Here is a 23,052-nt window from a genome sequence, read left to right as displayed (position 1 = left end):
AATCATTTTTTTTATAAAAAGTGCCCTCAGACAAAAAAAAACCAAATATCGTTGTAAATAAATATATTCATCGATCCACTCGGAATCTAATACAAAATAAAAGTTTAATATTTATATTAATAGGTTGGTATACTGTAATTATTAGTAAAATTAATTTTTAGAAAACATTTATTTTCCACTATAAAACAGTGAAGAAAATCCTGAAAGTTACAATAGTAATTCTAAAAAAAAGAAAAATTGTATATTAAGGAAACCGCTAGAAATCAGCTTACAATCCACCTATATAGTTTAGTTTTTATATACTTTGAAGTATGAATCAAATTTTGTGATTATAGAAACATTTTTGAGTCCTCAATTAAAACTGAAATTACATTAAAATCCACACAGTATGATACATTATAATACCTAACATTATAGTACCTACATTACTATAGGTACCAATTATATAGCCGATGTAAATATCATAAAGTAATTTAAAAGGATATTATTAATAATCAATATTAAGTATATTACGTCGTGTGAGAGGCGTACAGAAAGTATAATTTGCATTGTGTCATAAGTCAAAAAGTTATACCTACGATTTTTGGAAGAAAAATTGTTTTATTTAAATATTACACATAATAAATTATTTTTCTACATTACTATTTACAAGTTTTCCACCAAACAAGTTTCTACGCTTTCCTTGGAAAAAAAGAATAAATGTGGCCCAATAACACTAATATTTTGATTGTACATCATAACTTTAGCTATATACAGTACCTCGTTAAAGACTAAAGTAATTTAAAAAAGTTTAATAAGAGGGATGCCAGTGTCACGGGATATTTATACCTCTAAATTGTTTAGACACATCAGTACATCACACATTATATATGGGTTAGAAACATAATCTTTTTCCGTTTAATTTAAAAATAAAAAGTTTTTGATAAAAATATAATTTTAGAAAGGCAATTATCTATGCTATAATATTCATTAGGTACACCATACACCAAATAAATGAAAAAAAATTTAAATCAAATAAATTTAAGAAGATTGCACTTGAGCATTTTGATATTTTTTTTTATAATTTGCATTTTTATTAGATAAATAATTACAATCTGTAAAATTAGTAACATTTTATACAATAAGTAATGCACATTAACAGTTAATAATAAAAAGGGGTGCAAATGCCAAATACATACAGGAGTTAACTTGAGTTTACAAAGTTAACAAGAGTTTACAAAAAAAGATTATAAACCCACCTATATATAATGATGTGTGGGTATCTACTCATTTTTTTATGTAATATGGACAAAACAAATTGTACTATTACTATAAATATTTCTTTTTTTACGTTCTTTTTATTTATATTAGGTCCTCGAAACCGGAACAATTATTTGTGGACTGTAGTACAATTAGTCCAGAGAGCTCTAAAAAAGTTTCAGACATGGCCGAGAAGAAGGGTTGTAAATTTCTAGGAGCTCCCGTGTCAGGAGGTATTTATATTAATTATCATTATTATTATTACAATCATGAATACGAGAGGCTGGGGTGTATTATAGTTCAAGCCCGTTTACAAAAATGTGTATATCATATAGTTATTTATGTTCTTATGGCAAAATATTGATCCTCCGCCATTAACCAAACATCACTATTTACGCCACTGACGGTCTACGATCGTATTATTAAGTTCTCATTTTTAAATGTTGATACATATCAATAGCCAATAGGTTTCCTAGAATTATAGTAGATACTAAATAAAGAAGTATTTGTGCACGTATTTTAACATAAAACCCTGCACAGCGACGGAAATAGGGGAGGAGGTTTTTGAGTGGCCGTCAGGGATTGCACTTAGGTACTTAAAGATAAGTAAGCCTTACTTAATAATAGGTACATTGTTATCACCGTCGATCGTAATTTTTGCGCAGGAGTGGTGGGTGCAGAGAACGGCACTCTAACTTTCATGGTGGGCGGAGACGAGAGCACACTGACGGCGGCCGAACACCTACTCGGCTCTATGGGGTCCCGGTGGGTGTACTGCGGACCGGCCGGTTCGGGGCTGGTCGCCAAGATATGCAACAACATGATACTCGGCATGACCATGGCGGCGGTGGCTGAGGCGATGAACCTGGGTATCAAGTACGTCACTGTCGTTTTTATACGTGATTTATTTTTAGATTATTAATATTATAACAAGACTGATAGTCCGGTATATACTCTGGTATATACGCGTCCCGAATATATACCAGATACCTGCATGGTGCAGTACTTAAATACCTACATAATATTATATCCTTGCTTACCTGCACATGACATGTCCAGAGGCGCAAAAACCATTGATGATCTATAGTATTCTAGTTGGTACAGGGGGTTATAATTTAATATTTATCTAGGTCAATAGGTAATAGTGTAATACATTTAATGTAAATAAGGATCGGGGTGGATGATAAATGTATGGCTTCGTATTTTGTCGTAATATGTGTTTTAGATCATTTCGCTGTTTCTCGACGAGTATTATAATACAGGGAGGCACCATTTATATAATATTATTATACCCTCTCGTAAAAGCGATTATGGACGGAATTACTATTATAGGTATTATAATAATTAATAGATTATTACATAATACAGCGAACTATATAGCAGCGTAATGCGTAGGTATATTATGCATTTATGTGGGATATAGCTGTAATGGCGCAAAATATGAAAATATTTTACTAAATTATTATTATTAGGTAGGTATAATATAATATAAGTAATTTTGTATTTATTGTAGCGACCGAATAAAACAACACTAATGCTAATGCATGATGTATCGATGAGTCACGAGTGAATATAGCTTAGAAAATAAAATGTATTTCAACACAAGGCTTATTGAAATTCAATTCGATAGGTATCTTATGGATATATATTATTATATTATATTATGTACATGCTGAGGCGGTGTTCATAGAAATCTAGATATAAATCGGTATATATTTTGAATATGTACACACTTAAGTTCATATTGACATCATATATTCTAAAGATGAATAATTTTATTGCATAGTGATTTTTTTTTTTATATTATTATCACTGATCCAGACAATAACGTTTTATTCAAGAATTATTTCAACGTTTTAGTTGAAATTTACATACAAGTTACATCTATAGGTCTATGCCCTTATAGTAGGTAGTAGGTACAGAAGTAAGTAGGATATACCTGCTGTATTATAATATTACATCATACAGTTTCACAGACATGGGTCTCAGTATCTGAACAAGATAATGATAGGTAGGTATAATATATTGACCTTTTTACGATGAAAGTATCACTCCATATTAAACTAACTAATTGTTTAAGTATACTGTATAGGTATAGTTAATTATTTAAAAGTACAGTGTAACACTTAAAGTCAGTGGCATATTTTCAACTTTTTTGTGGGAAGTGGGTTAAAAAAATAAGAAAGTGTATAATATTATAAAATACATATAAGAGTATAGAGTTCGGGACTAATTGTTACACAAAAATGATCGAAATTTGCAGTCTGAAATATATGCAGCTAATATTTTTATAATAATACTTTCGAAAAATGCATAAAACACATATTACAATTTTAGAAATAAAAAACTCAAAAATAGGTAGGTACATAAACAGTAATAAAAATAATTTATACACGGGCTTACTAAATCGAATATAGTATATTGATTCATATGGACATTATTCCATGTTTTAGGCATTTTGAAACAATCGTAAGATAAAACATCTTAATTTTCAAAAAAACTGGAACATCTACTGGGTTAAGGAATAAGTAATAACGAATAACGGGATAATATGCCAACACCGTGATAAACGAACAAGTATCTACTGATTTTCATTTCTTCGTACAATCTAGAATCTTGATATCAATTAGCTATTACCAAAGTGTTATCACAAATAGTCAAAGACTCATAAAATCTTACGTACCTACCTACCATACCAGGAAATAGGAGGGGATTTGAGGGCCAAGCATTCTCCTTATTCAATAGTAGGACTTCAGGCTACAGTCTACCCAAATCTCAAAAGCTATTTGCGCCTATGCTACCTACCCAAACATAGGTAATTTATTTTAAGAAATATTCTTGATTGTTATCCAAATGTTATCCAAATATTTTCCCCGAAAATTTTACCAACACAAAAAAATTTAAAATTTAAAATATGCACAAATATGGTAAAAATTGCTCAAATATGCACTTTTCCTATAATATGAGAATTTAAACTTTGTATTTAATTTCATAATTTCATAAAACAAATTTATAACTTGACTAGAATAATCTACGATCACTAAAAATAATATGTAAATTGAAGAATTTTCAAACATAACATATGAGTTATGAAAGTTATAAATTAATAATTATATTATTCCATTCTGGGGTGGTTGAGACCCGAAAGCCCCCCCGTAAATATGACACTTCTTAAAGTTTAAACGAGTAGTGTATAGTGTGCCATGGCTCCAATAGTATACCCTAATACCCATAGATATTAAACATATGGATACGGTATTATTTTATACATTCTACATACACTGTTTAGGCCAACATAACGGAGAGAAACGATGGTTCTCACTCGCACACATCTTCTGTGTGACAAGGAAAGTAAAACTCTTGTAAGAGAGAAAAATCATAATATGTACAGATATGTAGAATTATGACATCTAGCGGTTAATAATAGTATAAATTATGTTAGCTTACAGATTTTTGTGTTATGCCGCCGCATCCATTAGTTTAATATCAATGCTAATACCCTACTTTTCCACTCCTCTTATTGAAACTTTAAGCGACTGATTTATAAGGAATATAACTGGTTCATTAATCAATACATAATATTATTATGTACGCAATTTTCAAAAAAATATTCTGATTTAGTGTATGAAATTAAAAATGTAGGTTGGTCTACCAACAACATAACAATTAAGCCATTTTATAGTTCAATAATATTTTCACATAACTTCGGTTTATCAATCATTACCCATTTAATTGAGTAATAACTAATAAATCCATAATGTGAATGATGACAGTCGATAGATACTATATGACAATCGTATATTTCGTGTAAAACATATTTATTGTGTGAAAAAAAATATAAATAATTGAGGGAGGAATTGTCTCAGTCCAGAGAGAACCGTCCAAATACCGGGCATGAGGTACCTAATAGATACTAATACTTCAATAATTCAATCAGGCAATATTGTGATAAACTTATTTTAAAACAGGTACAACAAGGCAGTAGTCAGGTTAGGATACGTACCTAACTAGTAAGTAGATCTGGGTACAAGGTCAACACTGAAAATTTACTAATTTTTTAGGTAGATACCACACTACCATTGAGACCACCAATCATCTTGAATGCACCCAAACATTGTTGTTTGGTGTACCCATAGGCCATAAGACACGTCATAATTTACGGAATTTTTTTTATTTTATAATTCGTTTCAACATGAATAATCAAATGTGTCTACGTCCTTGTCGGGCTTGTCGATAGGTCAATTTATCCAATAACTATAAGATGGTGGGACCCAGGCAGAAATCCTTGCCCCCTGCTATGGCGTCGTATGTTATTATAATAATTATATTATAATTCATTTACCGGATCGTTTTCTTCCAGGCTTGGCATGGAACCTAAGGTTCTGGCGTCCGTCATCAACACGAGCACAGGACGGTGTTGGGCATCCGAAATCAACAATCCCGTGCCCGGGGCCATCGAGAATCAGATTCCCAGCAACAACAATTATCTGGTACGAATCGCCGCGGCCGCGCGACTTATCTTTCGAATTCTTCGCGAAAACCTCGTTTCTAAATTTGGTATTTAGATATTTTTCATCGGACCAAAAACACCAATCTTATCGAAATTGTTCACTCTGCAGACCAAATACATAAAATATAACTATAGCCTACAATTCAACAGTTTATTTTAAATATTTTTATGCGTAGTATAATTTTTATGATGTAAATAGTTTAGGGCCAGACGGTCCACCCACTAAAAAATACAGGGGTAGCAGCGGCTACCCTTGAACCCTTTAGTGTGCGCCACTGCCTATAGGTAGATAGTATAATTGTCTAAATTAAAAAAAAATGCTATACGTCGTACTTACCTATATTAGAGGTACATTTCACCGGTAAGATACTTACAGCTAGATAAGTAACCTACACCCTTTAATTTAGTGGCATATTTGAGTAGGGAAACAGTTAAGTTCGTGCCTCATGATATAAAAATATACAGCAGCATAACTTTCTTAAATGTCATATTAAGAAATGAAATATGTATTAAACGTGAAATATTTTAAGTTGTTTTTAATGGGAACCAACTAACACGATCAACTAACGCTAACTATATTCTATTATAGTTATTAATTAGAATATAAAATATAAATATACATATCTGTACAGAATGGTTTCAAAGCCGATTTGCTGCTGAAAGACATGAGATTGGGCGAGTCGCTGGCGAAGGGGACGCACACGCAGACTCCGTTAACGCGCCTCACAGTGGACGTGTACGCACGTATATCACAAATGGGATGGGGTGACAAGGATTTTTCGATCGCCTACAAATACTTCAAGGAACAGCAGTCATGATACATTCCTGAATATCCATTCCTAAGACTTCAAAGTTTAGAGTAAAAAAATATAAGAATACGTAATAATATATCACATATATTATATTGTTACAATACGTAAATACACGTAAAGTTGATTTTTTTTTTTTGTTTAATATATATATATTTTGTTTTGTACATACATGATACATATTATTACAAATAAAAACATAATTACGATCTAATAGTTAAAATGTTTGTTCACAATTGTACATCAAAAAAACATACACAAAGAAGAAAATCAAATGCAAAAGTTGCCACGTTCCAATATATTTACATAATTGTGGAAGAGTACACTTGAACAATATAAAAAAATAAATAATAGTAATAAATGATTTTAAGTATTGATAAAAAAAATTATATAATTACAGTTGCAAGTGGAATGTGCAACTGGTAATAAACAAAATATTTGTGTTCCTTGTATTATCATTAATTTAAGAAATGACATAATCTAATATTAATTCAACAAAAGTATGAGTAGTTCACCAAAATTGAGGTTCATAGTATGTTTAGCCTTGAGAAATAATTGGGTAAGAAAATTTTTTTTATGTTTTGGGCTTACAACGTTTTAAATATGCACATTGTAGTATACACATTATTAAAATTCCTAATTAATAAATTATTATATACCATTGTTTTTTATTTTTATTTTAAAAAAATGTTATAAATAACACCACAACTATGCTCTACTAAGCTTTTTAGCAGCCTCGTACTCAAGAACAATTGAGTATTTCTCAAACTTACCAGTTGGTTGTTAAAATACATTATAAATAATTATAAAATAACACCAACTAATCATAAGTGAATAACTAATTTTTTTTTTTTTCATTATTATTAATAATTTACTTTTAATTCTCTTCTCACTAATCTGTGCACCTGTTTAAGTCTCTTATCTGAAACAATATAAATGAAAATTTAATTTTTTAACGGTTAATCTGAAATAAAATATTATTTCAAACATGATATTATATTAATTTATCTGATCAGGCTGTTGGTCACAGCAATACAAATATTTAACACAATGCATAAATGTGTAATTATTTAACTTTTTTCTGGTGTTATAAATGTATTTTCTTATATGCAGAACAGATATTTTTAAAATTGAAACTTACATGGTGAGAACACTTCTACAATATTTAATTTAATTTTTAATGAGCTGAACACATTTTAAATATTGTAGGTACATATTATGTTACACACAAAAGATTGAATTTGTTTTTTATGATTATGTTATTTACAAATAGTATTATGGAAACCAATTTAAATTGATAATTAATTCCATTAAGGAAATATCAGTTATATTGAAAGATATTCAATTTTAATATTTCTATTATTACAGTTCAAATACATTAATTTAGAACATTGAATTGATTTAACAAAAGTACAATCATGAATAAAAAATAATTGTAATGTCACAGATTTACCTAAAAATAAAATTATTGAAACTATTGCAAAATTAATTAAACGCAGACTTAAAACAATTAAAAACTAATCATACATTTCTGTATAATCCATTTAAAATCCGAACAACTAAACAAACAATTTTTAGTAAATTACAATTTAATTTTTTACATATAATCAAGGTTGGGCATTATTGAGTTAAAAAGTTAAAGTGAAGTTACATAACAAGTTACTTTTTTATAAAAAGTAACTTCTGACTTAACAAGTTAAATTGTTTTTCATGATATAAAGCTACTAATCAGTTAATTAATTTTAAAGTCATGTTAAGTTAATTTGTTTATGCCTCAAACATTTAAAAAATATTATGTTTTATACAAATCATTGTTTTTTTAGAAAAATAAATAAATAAATGAAACTAAAATAATATTTATATTGTTATATGTAATTATTGTAGATTCTAAATTATAGACTAACAGTGTTGAATGCACTATTTCTAGATTTCAATTAAGATAAATAACATAATATAACATTTATAAAAACTTTATATACATTTCCGTATAAAATTACAATCTTGCCCAACCAAATTAATTTCAAGTCTCTAGTGTCTCAACATTAAGACAGATAACCCAGTTTCGGCATATGAAAAAACATTGGTTCCTTGATCTCTTTAAAAATTAATACTTTCTGGGGCTCTATTATTGGATGGCATTTTCCTGTGAATTACTTCTATACAAGTGTTTTTTAATACATATTTTTATTTTTCTGTTTATACTTTTATCAAATGAATTTCTTATTGTACTTCGGCATAGACAGTAAATATAAAGTTAAAAAAAAAATTAAACTGCTTTTTAACGAAGTTAAGTTAGTTTTTAATCCATTTTATTCAACTAGTAATTTTTACAATCTTATATTTTTCTGTACCTATCTGTTAACTTAACGAGTTGGAAAATTACTTAACTTACCCAGCCATGAATGAATATATTATTTAATTATTTAATATTTACTAACAGTACCTACACAAATACACACATTATTTTTAAAAAAAACTCCACATGTAATTATACTGATTTTAAATTAAGTACTTATACATAAATTTATCATTATTTGTTTTAATCGACAGGCATTGTTAACATTCAATAATAATTATTATAAACTACCATTAACAATTGTATACAGTAAGTTATATAATACTTAATTTTAATAATTAATGTTCATATTGTTTGTATTTAAGAATTAATCATGAGATTAATATGGGGAATCATTATCCTGTTATACAGTAGAAGGAATTAAAACTAAATTTCTCAAGTAAACAATCAATTTCCAATAAGTTATAAAATCAATAATTTCACAATTATTACCTGAGTTAATTAATATAAAAATAAACACTATTCAAATAATTTAAAACACGCTTGAGGTAAACTGTAGAGTCAAGAATGCAATCATGCATCAAGAATAAATTTAAGTATCAAACTTAGATGTTAGTATAAATTTAACACAAGTATGAATTGGTCAAATATTAATGTAGGTTTGAATGAGTTGTAAAAGTATAATTTACAGATATTCACGTTTAAAACGTAAAAATAAGTCAAATAAATAAGAATATTTTGTTAAAAAATAATGGTAACAGCATAAAATTTAATTTCTACTTGATATTACACTCGGAATGTTAATGTGATTTAATTAAAAAATATACAAATTATACATTTAATTTTCATAAGTAAAAATAACTAAATTAATATTAAAAATACCCAATAACTTGAACTTTTTATATTAAAAATAAAAATGTACTTAAATTATTAGTCAACCTAAGTAAAATATATAAAACAAAAATTAAAAATAATAGGTTTCTAGAAACTATGGCTATCACATAACACATTTTCCTTGATTTTTATACTTTAAAATTATATTTGGTTTGTTCTATTTTAACTTTAAAATTAAACAAATAAAAAAATTATCTAATAAGATTTTAAGCAATATAAATTGTATATTTTTACTTATTACAGATATAATTTTGTATATTCATACTGAAACTGTGAAATACTGTCTAGTTTCAAAAATAAATTTTATCAGAATCTTATGAAGTGTAATATTTAAGTGATTACAATATACATTTTATTATTTTTTTATTTGTTATTATATTTTAATTTTAATTGAACCATTTCATCTTTAGTTTATTGATCAGAATAAATTTATGAAACTTCTGAAACTAGTAATATGTGTAGTTTGAGTTTGAATTCAGAATTTTTGAACAATGTGTTTTTACAAATTGACATTTATTATTGAATTTTTGATGCACTAAATAGTAAATAATATGCATTATTTTGACTACAAATCATTAAAGTTATATAATTATAAAATGTATTTGAACTTTATAAAAACTATTTATCACAAATGTTTAGTAAATTATAATAAAGATTCGGGGAGATAGGAATAAATTTGAAATATAAATTAATTAACTAATAGTATTTTTTTAAGAAATTTAACTAAGTTTATTTTTTGAGTATAATTATCTTTTATTTGTAAGATTACCTTAGTTATGTTAATATCTTGGATTTGCTATGAGCTGGAAAAAGGAGGTATCGGTAAGTCTGCTAGTAGTGAAGCAGGATCCAAAATATTGGCCATGTGTGACTGTGACAATCTTTCAAGTGATCTGACATCCATGTCAACAGCCTCCAATGCTCTTTCTAATTCTTCAGTTTCTTCACGAGAAGGTACATACTGTCCATTTTTATCAACTTTATAAAGAAAAGAATTACATACAATTATAAATCAGCATAATTAATTACATATTTATTTTTCATAAATACTCACCAGTAAAGAGATCGTTGAATGCATCTACAGGTATTTGACTGAACACGCTTGTTATATCATCGTGATCATCCAATAATCGTGATGCATGACTTGCTAAATCAGCTGCATCCAAGCCAGCAAGTACTTCGTCACCAACTTCTACTTCGTGTGTAATAATATTACTACCAACTGTTAAATATGCTTTATTATTATTTTTAGGATTTAAAAAATGTGTAAATCATTAAGGGCCTGTTTTACAATCATAGTTTAAACCTCGGTTAAGCCTAACCCACTGATTTTACCAGCCGAATTCGGTGGTTTAACCTTAGTTCAAAGATTGTAATACGGGCGCTAAGTAAGATAGAATGGACTGTAAGTGAGCATTATATAGTTTGATTGTGGCTCGGGAGAGACATATATTTAATGGAGATTATGATTAAAAGCCTCAAGCTCTATCTTTATTGTCTATACATAAATATTGCTTGTGTGATGGATATAATATATGACAAGGCGAACAATTAAAATTTCTCCCTGGTACATGTCTCTCAGAAGTCACAAACTATAATGAGCCTGGCTACCATTTCCAGTCCATTCGATCTTAGTGAGTAGTTTGAATTAATCATTACCAGGATGTAAATAAATATCAGGATTGGCCACAGACGAGTAAAGCGATGTAACATCACAACTGATATTTTGAGGCAGATCGTTAGTGCATGTAATTGGCTCAATAGTATTAGGTTCAATTGTCTCTGTATATGATGGAGGCTCAAGAGGGAATTTAGGCAGTTGCTTTTTCTTTTTACTACGCTTTGACAGCTTGTTAAATGGAGCATTCTTTGGCCTTTTACGTGGTTTAGACTTGACAACAGGTACTTCCTCAGTCTAAAATTATTTTTATTATCATTCAATGTAAACTAATTAACGAATTGTGTTTATGGTGATTTTCAACTCACCGGAATTATTGTTTCTTTAGAGTACAAATGTTCAAAACACAAAGGCTGTACATCATGAACATTAAACACAGCATTGGTACACGGACCTTGATTAGTTCGTGCAGAACAGTGTTCAAAAAGGAGTTGGTCAACATTTCGTAAAATATGTCTAAGACAATGACGAGTGCACGGTATAGCAGGATCGTGACATCTTTCCAAACAACATTTTTGTTGTACCATAGACACACCACCAATACTGAAAAATAAAAACCAAATTCAATTATTTTGTTGAAAATTCATTATTGTTTTAATATTAATTTGTCAAAATAATAGTTAACAATGTATTGACATATTTCTAGCAAACAAAAAAATAATAATTTTAATTTAATGATTATTATTAACCTTTTAAATTTAGGTTTAAAATCAGACTCTTGGCATACTAATTGATTGATACAAGAAGGATCATGTCGTATAGCGCTTGTCATTGCTAATACTAAATCAGGAGATGGTGAGTTATCAGGAAGGTTAGATAATTGATGAAACCTTCGCCGAAGTACTGATCGCAAGTTTTTCACTTTAGTATCTCGATCTAAAGGTTCAATTTGATCGGAAGGTAACCAAAATCTTTGATACGGTGCATCCTCTAACTCTAAATTCAATGGATCATCAGTGTCAGATGATCCATCAGATGATACTAAATCTATAAAAAAAATTTTTTAACAAATTAAACATAATAAAAACCTATACAACCAACATTATATTAAATAATTGACTTACCTAAAGGATATAGGTTTCCTCTAAATTTAGCTTCTTTTTCACATTCTTTTAGTATCCTTTGCAACGTTTCATGTCTGGTTCCACAATCCTTTTGCCAATTACTTAACTTAGCATGATTTCTTTTAGGCGGAATAGTAATTATACTGCAGCTTAGCTGATTCTTATCATTTTCATTCAAAGGATCTATTTTATCAGGTTTTTTATTTCCACAAGACACACTTTTATCAGCCTTAATTTTATTTCGTTTTTTTGCTTTTGTCTTTTTTGGTGATGATTCAAATACGGTGGACAAACGATCATCAACTTTTTCTGGGACCTCAACAGGAGGAGGTGTTGGAGATGTAGTATTGTACAATAGTTCTTTGAACTTTATAACATCATCTTTGAGATTTGGTCTATTTGCCACAGGATCAACAGCTGTATTATTCTTTACTGGTACAACTGGCTTAATGACTTGATTTTTAGTTTTAACATTAATTTTAGGCAATTTAAGCACAGGTTGTCTAACTTTTGCTGGAGTAATAAACCGGTTTTTCAGTACTGTTTCAATTTTTTCTTTTTTACACCCCTTGCGGTCTTTTTTTGACGTACGTCCAGACAATTGAACATGTCCATTACACTTGACTCCACCATCAAATGTACCCATTGAAAACATGCCCTGGGAAAATACATTCTGCATCGCTTTAACCGTTTAAATTTATTGTTGGTTACCACATTCCGCACCCTGTAAATCAACGATAACAAAATTAATAAATACGGGCACTTAAATTAGCAGCATGGTAACGAGAACGGTGTCACAAGAACATAGACGTAAATGTGCTGCCCAAAACAGTGTCGATTACAGTCGTATGCTCGCGATCTCGACATGGACGACTCAAATTCATTGATAGTAGGTAGTAGGTAGTCACGTCATTCCAAAAATCCCCAAAAGGTGAATATTTTTTTTTACTCACTAATTCTGTAATCACAATTGAACGCGGTCTGCGGTGAGTGCCAACTTCCTTTGCTGAGCACTACAACAATGACAATGACCACGAAGTCGATGACAACAACAACAACAACAATAACAACGACAACGAATGCCGTTGGTACGGTCCGGTGTTGGTGAGGCGCGAACGGTACACGGACATCGGTCGACACGCGAAACGTCAGGCGTCCAGGCGTAATCCGGGGAGGCGATGGTCGGGAGACAATGTTTGAAAAATTATAACAAAATTCACGAAAAATATTTTTACCGACTTACGATAGTACTGTGTACACTTATATTATATATATATATAAGAAAATATAAGAACCGTATATATGGGTTTGTGTGTGTGTGTATAACGAGTAATTTATTATTATTACTTTTTTATTTTTATTTTTTTATCAATACGTAAGACACTGATATCGACAAACGTAAACAAAGCGCGTTATCAGCGAAGCGTACAATTAATACGGACGGCGGTCCGCGGTATTCGACCGATGCGCCGGCACCGAACCACCGTCCTAGTGACGGTCCACCACCGACTCCAAACGCCACGCCACGCATCGGCACGCAACGGTCGAAGCGCACCGGTAGGTTGGCGGCACTGGTGCGTCGATACTAAAACGCGGGTAACTTAACTGCTCACCATTCACCCAAAGTCCCAAACCGCATAATAGGTGAAACTGGTGAAAGTTCTATAATGGACTATGACCAAACTATAGTGAGTAATAACTACCAAATATTAAAATACCAAATACCAAAGTCACCTCTCGACAAGTCTCACCACCACCATTCATGATTACACGAATAATAATATAAATTATAACATTTATTTACTGCGTGTAATACTACGCCACTATTGCGAACTGCGTTCACACTTTCACAGTAAGTTCACAAGACTCGTCGTAACACTCCTGATTTGCCGTGAAATCTGAAATCGTGATGTGTCATTGTGTCGACACTCGACAGTTGTGGTGTATAGTGTAGACTGTAGACCATGGCTAAATAACAGCCATGGTATAGACGTGTAGACTGTAGAGTGTAGAGTCTATACTTATATACAAAAATCTTGAGGTAATATCAGTGGCGCAAATAGGAAAAATGATTAGGGGGGCTCAAGCCCCAAAAATATTTTTTGTGGGGGTTGGCCCCCAAGCCCCAACATATTTACTCCACTGGGTACTATACTATATTTTCCACTATCATCGTGTTCAAAATGTTCTTGTTATTCACCAAATTGAACTATATTGGGCGTTAATAATGCATGTGGGTGGGCATGCGGTCAACCGGTATCTAAATTTCTATTTTCTAATACAAAATGCATGAAATAATTTTACCATCCCATAAAGTATACCTACCTGTAACAAAATATTTAAAATGTATCAAATGTACAATAAATCTTGACGGTCATGTTTATTTTTTTTTTTTTTTGTACAACGCATTAATTTTTATACACTGGCCGTGTTGGTAAACAAGTGTTAGTAAATAAGTGTTTACCCTTAACTTGCCTACATATAGTTATTTGGAGTAACTGAGTAAGTGTTGTGATATGGTAAAATTGCTACAGTAGATTCTTCGTTTGCTATACAGATGCATGAAAATCTTATAATAACAATTATTAAACAAATTATTACAATCCTGAATCGTGATTCGTTGATCGACTATTGATGACTAAAATTATCGACAAGTTGTTGTATAATAGCTATTAATCATTATCGTCGCAATATTCCCTTTAGGCGAGTTTAACAACTATTTGAGGTAGGACCGACGTTTGAGCGTGTTTTTTCACTAGGTATGTCAGGTGAAGAGCTCGATTATAAAATTACAAATGGCAAATTAGTTCTTACTTTATGATCATTATGTATAGCCTTTGATTACCACTGTGTTAATCATCTTTATAAATTATAATGAAGGTGCAATGTATACAGTAAGCGTTATGCAATATTATACATTGCCACATTGATAGTATTTGGTACTGCACACTGCCGGTAGATCGACCAGACGAGGTCGACCGCATATTGTATTATGCTGGGTCCACCTGCAAAGAGTGGTTTTTGTATTGTTTCTAAAAACAATTTAGATTCTCTCGTCTGTGCTGGGAAAAGACTAGTTTATGTTTTGCTTTGTTTTCTAGACTTCAAGACTTGTGTGTCGTAGCACCTAATATTGTTTTTATTTATTCAGGTGAAACGATTTCACTAGTCTTTAATTGCCACATAACCAGTTAAGTAATCGAATATACCTAATTAACTATTTGGTATGTTATAGTTAGGTGCGTGTTTAATGTTTATCACGGAAAACTGTGACAGTGATGGTAAGTACCTACCTAGTAGCGAATCGTGCCTAGGTAGGTATGCGTAAACCACTTATTAGATTAATATAGATATAAATATATAATAGTAAAAATGTATTTTAATTTTTAATTCAATATCTGTTAAGCTGTATATTTTATTCTATAATACAAAATTCAATTTTAAAAACATTTGATATTCGCTTAAGGAGATCGCATCACGTATTTTTCGTACGTTTTAGACCAATCAGTGGTGGTAAATTACACATACTTCCGAATGTCCGATTTAAGTTTTAATAAATGTATGAATTTATTGGCAAAACAACTGGCTTTCTAGGAAGTCGATTTTCAATTTTCAATTTTAAAGGACTATACAATTTGGATTTTTTTAAAAAATCTAATAAAATAATTACAATACATTTGCATTTATTTTGGGCTACTTTAAGTTTTATATCAAAAAAGTGGTTCTTACAAAGCATAGTTTAGAAACTTACGAATTCAACCCTTTTTTCGAAATTACAATCAAACTTCAGGAAGTATTTTTAATTTACTACCGCCTTTGGTAGTTTTAATGGGTGATGCATAGAAGAATATATTTCGTTTTTCTCGATTTATTGACATGTGCGTGAGATAGTGGCACACGACGGATTCCGAACGTATTCCTACGCATACAACCATAGACATATTAACTAAGTTAATATGTCTATGCACAGTGCACACAACCACACCGCGTAATGACTCAATGAGTATAAGACATCGAATTGCCTATACGCGACCCCTTATTAAATCACCGCCACCAATCTCAAGTCAAACATGACTTCTGTGAGTTATGTATTATTAATGTTTTGTTAATAAGAATTTTATTGAGAAACACAGGTTAAAAATATAACGCATGATTCCTATACAGTTTACATAGTGAAATTCAAGAAAGATGAACGTATTGATTTTACAATGATGTGTTTTTTATTTTTGTTCTGTCATCACTTTTTAGGACAGTAAAAATGCTTTGATTTTCTTCAACAGTATCTTTTCTGATAGGAAAGTGTATCTAGTTGGTACTTTAGGGGGTCCAAAATAAAAATTTCCCTTTAGTTTTCAAAAGCGCCGTGAAAATCAAAAGAAAAATTAAGGAAAAACGGGAATTTTTATGCAAAATCTGTTGTCAAAAAAATTGATTTTGGTTTTTGGTGAACTTTTAAACAAATGACCGTAGGTACATGAAATTTTTACTGAATGTTTATATTTGCTATTCTATATACCATGGGTACAAACGCTTGAAAATTTAATAAAAGGCTCCTAATATATTGTTTCAAAGACAGACAAACCACACCCACTTGCCCATGTTTTTCAAATTTTTCCCAAATCACTAAAATTTCCAATCATTTTTGTTGTTAAAACTTGATGAAAATTTCAATTTCAATACTAAGTCTCGACAGTTGTATACTTTGCTCTTACAGAAATATAATATTTTTAATAAATTGATTAGTTATTTTGTAGTAATATTGTGATATTATTCTTAGGGACTTAAAATGTTTTTCCATTACTTATAATATTAATTATAACAAACTATAAATATATACAATGCTATCTTAAAAATATTGTTTCGATTCATTTTATGATATTTATACCACCTCTTAAGGCCAGTTTTACCGTCTACGGTTAAACTTCGATTATGCTTAATCAGCTGATAACAGATATTTAACCGGGCAAATTCGGCCTATTAAACTCCGGTTAACTTTAATCAGAGATGTTACAACAGGGCCTAAATGTTTATCGATTTATAGACTTATAAGAATAACCAGTAATAAAATATAGTTGACTCAAATTATCAAAAATTAATAACATAAATATGTAAGTATTAATTAATTTATCGGCATTAAAATTTAGTCCCCCACCTTGTTCATCTGTCGGTAATTTAATCCTGGTACACAAATACAACTAGAGTAACTAAAAATAAGTTAATTAAATTTATAGCTGTAGCTAATAATGTAAATATGTATCTTTTAAGTCTAATTTTCAACTTATAATTGATAAAAATTAATTTAAATTAGCGATGATGATCAAAAAAAATTCAAAATATAAAAAATACACAAGTAATAATTTATTAAAAACATTAAGAGGATGTCGTACCAGCATGTGTTGTCTCTGTCTTACTTACGTTGAAGACCACTAGCGTAAATGGAGAAATAAAAAATTAAAATAATGAATGACATTTTTTTTTTATGGTTTTTTTTATTCAACGCATATTCATATTGTTATTGTACATTAAAATACAGGAGCCAGGATCTTAATAAGCTTTCTTCCTGAAAGAACAACCTGAAATATAAAGTTATTAAGAATTAAAATAGAATAAAAATTGTACACATTTTAAAATATTACATAAATGGAAAATAATGGTTTTTATTATGTTCACAATTTTTTCTTTTTTTTTTAAATGACCCAAATAATATAACTTAATTTTAGATAGCGGGCATAAATCACCATTGCCCAATAGCAAGACATCATTTAATGTTTGCAAAAGCCTTACTCTTATTTAGAATCAAGTATAATACATTTATTATGAAAATTGATAATTAATCTAATGTATAAATACATTGAATTAGAAATGAGCTTTTAGCTTTTAAAACTTAAATTAAAAATAATATTATTGTATTTCAATTTGTTTAACAATTCAGTAGGTAATTGTCTAAATCTTAGAAATGGAAATAGATATTTAATAAAATCATATGAAGACAATTAATTTACCTCAAATATAATCAAATATATACATTTTAAATTAAAATCATACAATGATTTAATAGAATCAGCTATCATATAATAACTAACAACTTCCAAGAGTAAATATAATGCTTAAGAGAACATTACATGGACATTTGTTGTCTCAGTCTTACAAGTACATAATACAGAAAATATTACGCTCAGCAGGTCATGTTTGGCTTCATTAGCATCATTAGTTTAAATTAGAGTGAATTGATCTTACAACATTTAAAGGTAAGATCTTTCATAGGGTTTTTATTATATTTTAATTTTAGAGCAAGTTATGAGTATTTTAAAATTGTATATTATTTATACTAAGTAAACTACACATAACTCGCTTTAAAATTAAAAGTAAATAAATAGCCTGAGATGCCCTAGATAATGATCTTAGCTTTAAATTGTATAAGAGGTCAATTCACTCAAATTTTAAAGTGTAAAATTTGCTATGTTACGCACGTGTAAGCCGTAAGGAGATCACAAATGTTCGTGTAACATCTATTATTCATTGAAGAAATATAAAAATTAACATTTGACTATCAATATTACATTTTCATTTCTTTGTAAAAAAAAAATCCTAATATTGTATTCACATTCGATTGACTGGAGGTTTTAAAATACATTCATGAGCAATTAACTTAAAAATATTTTAAAAAAATCATTACAAACCCATCGAAAACAATTATTTAGACCTTAAATCAATGAATACTACTCAACACCTAAGTATATGATATAATAATATAACTAGCACCTGAATAAATCTTTAAAGAAATGACTGATGGTAGAGAGATCTGGGGAGCCAACATAGTTAGAAAAATGTAGCTAATAATTAAGTCTTTACAGCTATACTCTATTCATCGAGAGTTGACCCATTCGCCCGACAAAAACCGGTCGCGGCCGCGCATGCCAACGCCTCGTAGCAGCCCTGGTGGGGATTGACGCCAGTAGCAGCTGCCTACTACAACGAGCACTGCCGATCGCCGAACACCAGTCTCCTACACGAGGGGGGGGGGGTCTGAATGTTCCGGCGGCTCAGTATGCATGCACGGAAGAAAGTAAACTCTCAGTAAATAGAGTATATTATACTCATTAATAGGTTAGATCACATGCAATGGATGGATTCACAGCTCAAGATTTTGATGTAGGTGTTAGTGACGACAAGCTGCTTGGTAAGTGGCCTTTATTTTGCATATGCTACTTTCAGTCACAAGATTTTTTGGAGCAAGGATTATAAATATGTGACTAGTTGACGACACTTGCCAGGCAACTCATCGCTAACATGTATATCATTGTATTATAATATGTATAGGCCATTTGACCATGAATCCATCCGTTGTATATAATCTAAGGTAAATAACGAGAGAAAGTTTTAACATTTTGAGAAAAAGATAACATATAATTTAGGTCCAATCATATGCTGTCCAATTTAAGTATAGGCTATATCCAGAGCAGTGCAAAGAGGAGGTGGCAAATAGGGCAAGTTCCCTAGGGCGGCCAAACTTGTAACATTTTAAAAGGCGGCAAATGTTTAAATATGTATATTTATTAGGGGCACCAAATATTATTGCCCTGGGGTACCAATGAGTTATCACGGCACTGGTTATATCTTTCAAACAGTGTCAGCACTAAACAACCTATGGCATGAATATGGCCGTATAGAAGATCCCCAGGCAATGTTCAATTATGCCCAAATAAACATTTACCTACACATAAGTACATAACAAATAAACTTAAATATATTAATTAACGTTCTTTTAACAATTAAATATTTCAATATTTTAGGTGATAATATAAATAATACTTGACTTTATAAACCTTACCTACGAAACATTATGTTAACTAAGTATTAAAATATTATATACTTCAATTACCTGTTTTAATTTAAAAAAAAAAAATTTGCAACGTACCTTCAGTTAGTCTAGCTCGTCCTCCAGTGGGCTGACATAAAATTGTGGAACATCCGGTACATATAACTACACTCTGAGCGTGACTGAATACAGTTGTAATTTTATAACATCCAGGGCATTTGACATCCATGAAAAAAGAGTTTGGGTGTTGAACAAGGCGCTTTAATTTGTGTTTCCTGCGTTCTTCAATTGCAGTAGGATGAAGCAAGTCTTTAGCTAACTATAACACGATGGAGATAAAATATATACATATAAAATACAGATAAAATATATTTATTAAATGCAAGCGGTGTTCAGTATAATACTTACAGGCATATTGTCTTATTTGACTTTATTTGAGAGATAAACGGAAAATCAAGTTTTACCTGCAAAAAATTAAACAAATTTAATAATATTAGTTTGTTTTGTCATATTGAAAAAAAAGTTGAGGACGTAGGTAGGTATTATAGACGTATAGGTATTGACGTGTATAAACTAAACCACTGTGTATAGTAAATACCTAGATAGATCAAGTGTAATGAAAATTTGCTGTAATGAAAATTCGCTAATGTCAATTCAAATTCAATAGAACTAAATATAGTATAAGTATATAGTAGGGCTAATATGTTTACTATAAATTTTGACACATACAATTTGAAAACCACGAGCACCATAACCTAAAGACGGCTCCGTACAAACATGATTCTGATAAGCTGATTTTTGGTTCGCGAAGTTCGCGTTACCAAGAATTACTTAGAATAATATTTATGGGGAATTCAACGAACGACGTCCATTGACTAGTCGTTCAAGTATAAGGGCAATAAAATGTATAAATTTCACTTACCAGTCACCAAAAATTGGGTCTTGAAGCACGTTTTCATGTGTGGACAGACGGAAACGTTAACAGAGAGAGAATGATGGTGCGGACGGAATGTAGCCGACGCCGTAATCATGGAGTAAAAAAACGTCGCATACTCGCACGGCCCGACGGTGGTCTCAAAAGAAAAAATAGAATTGCCGTGAATATAATTTTTAGGTTCGTCGTTAAATATATTGCATATAATTTATGAAAAAATTATTAATATAAACATGAATTATTCGTATTCTAAGTCACATGGGTCGATCTAAACAACTGCTACTAAAAAAGTGCATTTTTTTTTTAATCCGTTTTGAAAACGTTTAGAAATGAGTACGTTGTAAGACTGTGTGTCTTGATAACAACCACGATTTAAGATTTACCTTAACCCTAAGGTATATCTTAAATCGTGATAACAACCAATTTATATTAATGTGTATGATTATAATCAAAAATAATAATTATAATAGAATGTATAGTTTCAAATTTAGGGTATGAACTGCACTAAAAAAGGTCTAAGTATACTACTAATAAAATATATGAGGTGAATATAATATATATAAAATATAAAGATAAGTAATATTATATTGTTTTAAATACTTCGCGCAAACCTAAGGTGATACCCGGCGTATAGTACGTATAATACGCAAAAAGGTATGTATATTAAACTTGGCGTGGAGAAACGAAGACGGGTTTAGACTTCGAGATCGAGTATTTTATAGATTGTGCTTTTAGGAGTAAACGTATAAATGCTTCTGCGTCACCCAGTTAACGGATTGTCCGTGGCAATAAGTATTTAATTTAAGGCTAAAAAGTAAATGTAAATTAATATTAATAATAATATGAAAACAAACTTACCTATGCGTAAACATCGACTCTTCCGGTGAAACCAAGCAGCTAGAGTCATAGTATACAGATAATGGCTAGAGTGCCGCCGTCGAAGAAACAGCTATCTTCATCCATATTCATGTCGCTTCAAACTATATATAGATTGCTGGTAGGTAGTCATTATACAGACGTCATACTAATTGTTAAAATAATACAATATAGGAATCAATTTTCAAATTTAATATGTCACTACAACCGATGTCATTTTGAACAGTTTCTACTGAAGTTAAAACAAATAAATTAAAAAATAACCAAGTAGGAATATGAAAATTATGTTTTAATGAATTTATTTATTAATAATTTACGTAATAGGTATCCAATATATTTATAAAAAAAATAATCATAATAGGTAGGTATTCACATTTTTTAAATATATGAATAGAATTGTATATGCGTACACTTAAAACTTAAGACAACATTTTAATAAGTAGTTTCTGAATTATTAAAATGTTTATATTAACTTTATACTAAGGAAATTAATTCTTAAATATGGCTTAACAAAAATATATAATATAGTCTATATGTAATATTAGATGAAGTATTTACTATACTCGGATCATTTCTACAAATTATTTATGTTGACAAATCAATAGTAATTAATAACTTTTTCAAATTATCTAAGTACCCATATCTACTTAACCCATTACCATAGACATTTTATTATCCTTTGAACACAAAGTTAAAGAGCTCAAGCTTGAATTTTGTCGTGTACATCATAATTAAAAAAAAAATGTCTGCTTGATAAATAAAAATTAAAAAGGTTGGTGAAATACAGAAGATTGTATTGACACAGGATCATCTTTAAATGGGACAAAAAATCTCAAGAAAACAAAAATACGGTCTTCAAGCAGTGGCGTATATAGGGGTGGGCCTAGTGGGCTGCAGCACCTGAAATTACAGTCTTATTAAATAGAACAACAA

The 23,052-nt window shown here is 30.1% G+C and overlaps 3 protein-coding genes across 4 annotated transcripts in view; 1 reads left to right on the top strand and 2 right to left on the bottom strand.

Moving 5' to 3' along the window:
* Hibadh (3-hydroxyisobutyrate dehydrogenase) overlaps positions 1-6,781 on the top strand; it is a 78,178-nt gene extending 71,397 nt beyond the window's left edge. The window contains 4 exon segments of the mRNA NM_001130449.1: positions 1,351-1,472; positions 1,905-2,115; positions 5,600-5,729; positions 6,382-6,781. Of these exon segments, the coding sequence (NP_001123921.1) occupies positions 1,351-1,472; positions 1,905-2,115; positions 5,600-5,729; positions 6,382-6,567 (649 nt within the window). The 3' untranslated portion in view covers positions 6,568-6,781.
* On the bottom strand, positions 6,686-13,995 carry LOC100572540 (INO80 complex subunit D). Its single transcript, XM_008182100.2, has 8 exons — positions 13,444-13,995; positions 12,491-13,214; positions 12,116-12,413; positions 11,735-11,969; positions 11,408-11,663; positions 10,803-10,970; positions 10,518-10,726; positions 6,686-7,480 (listed from the first exon to the last, which is right to left on the bottom strand). Exons 2-7 carry the CDS (start codon positions 13,167-13,169, stop codon positions 10,545-10,547), a joined length of 1,818 nt encoding a protein of 605 aa, XP_008180322.1. The 5' UTR covers positions 13,170-13,214; positions 13,444-13,995; the 3' UTR covers positions 6,686-7,480; positions 10,518-10,544.
* Positions 13,996-17,958: 3,963 nt separating this feature from the next.
* On the bottom strand, positions 17,959-21,303 carry Rps27-1 (ribosomal protein S27-1). 2 transcript variants are annotated; one of them, XM_008182099.2, is made up of 4 exons: positions 20,908-21,033; positions 20,718-20,773; positions 20,409-20,628; positions 17,959-18,063 (listed from the first exon to the last, which is right to left on the bottom strand). In XM_008182099.2, the coding sequence occupies exons 2-4, from the start codon at positions 20,721-20,723 to the stop codon at positions 18,035-18,037; spliced, it is 255 nt and encodes an 84-aa protein (XP_008180321.1). In that variant the 5' UTR covers positions 20,724-20,773; positions 20,908-21,033; the 3' UTR covers positions 17,959-18,034. The 2 variants fall into 2 exon arrangements, with proteins under 2 accessions (XP_008180321.1, NP_001129418.1); NM_001135946.1 differs by lacking the exon at positions 20,908-21,033 and adding an exon at positions 21,232-21,303 and having other exon boundaries at positions 17,960-18,063.
* Between the last annotated feature and the right edge of the window lie 1,749 nt (positions 21,304-23,052).

Source organism: Acyrthosiphon pisum, chromosome A1 (assembly GCF_005508785.2).
Source record: "Acyrthosiphon pisum isolate AL4f chromosome A1, pea_aphid_22Mar2018_4r6ur, whole genome shotgun sequence".
NCBI lineage: Eukaryota > Metazoa > Arthropoda > Insecta > Hemiptera > Aphididae > Acyrthosiphon > Acyrthosiphon pisum.
Note: the sequence above shows the minus strand (reverse complement) of the source record. Positions and strands in the feature narration are given on the sequence as shown.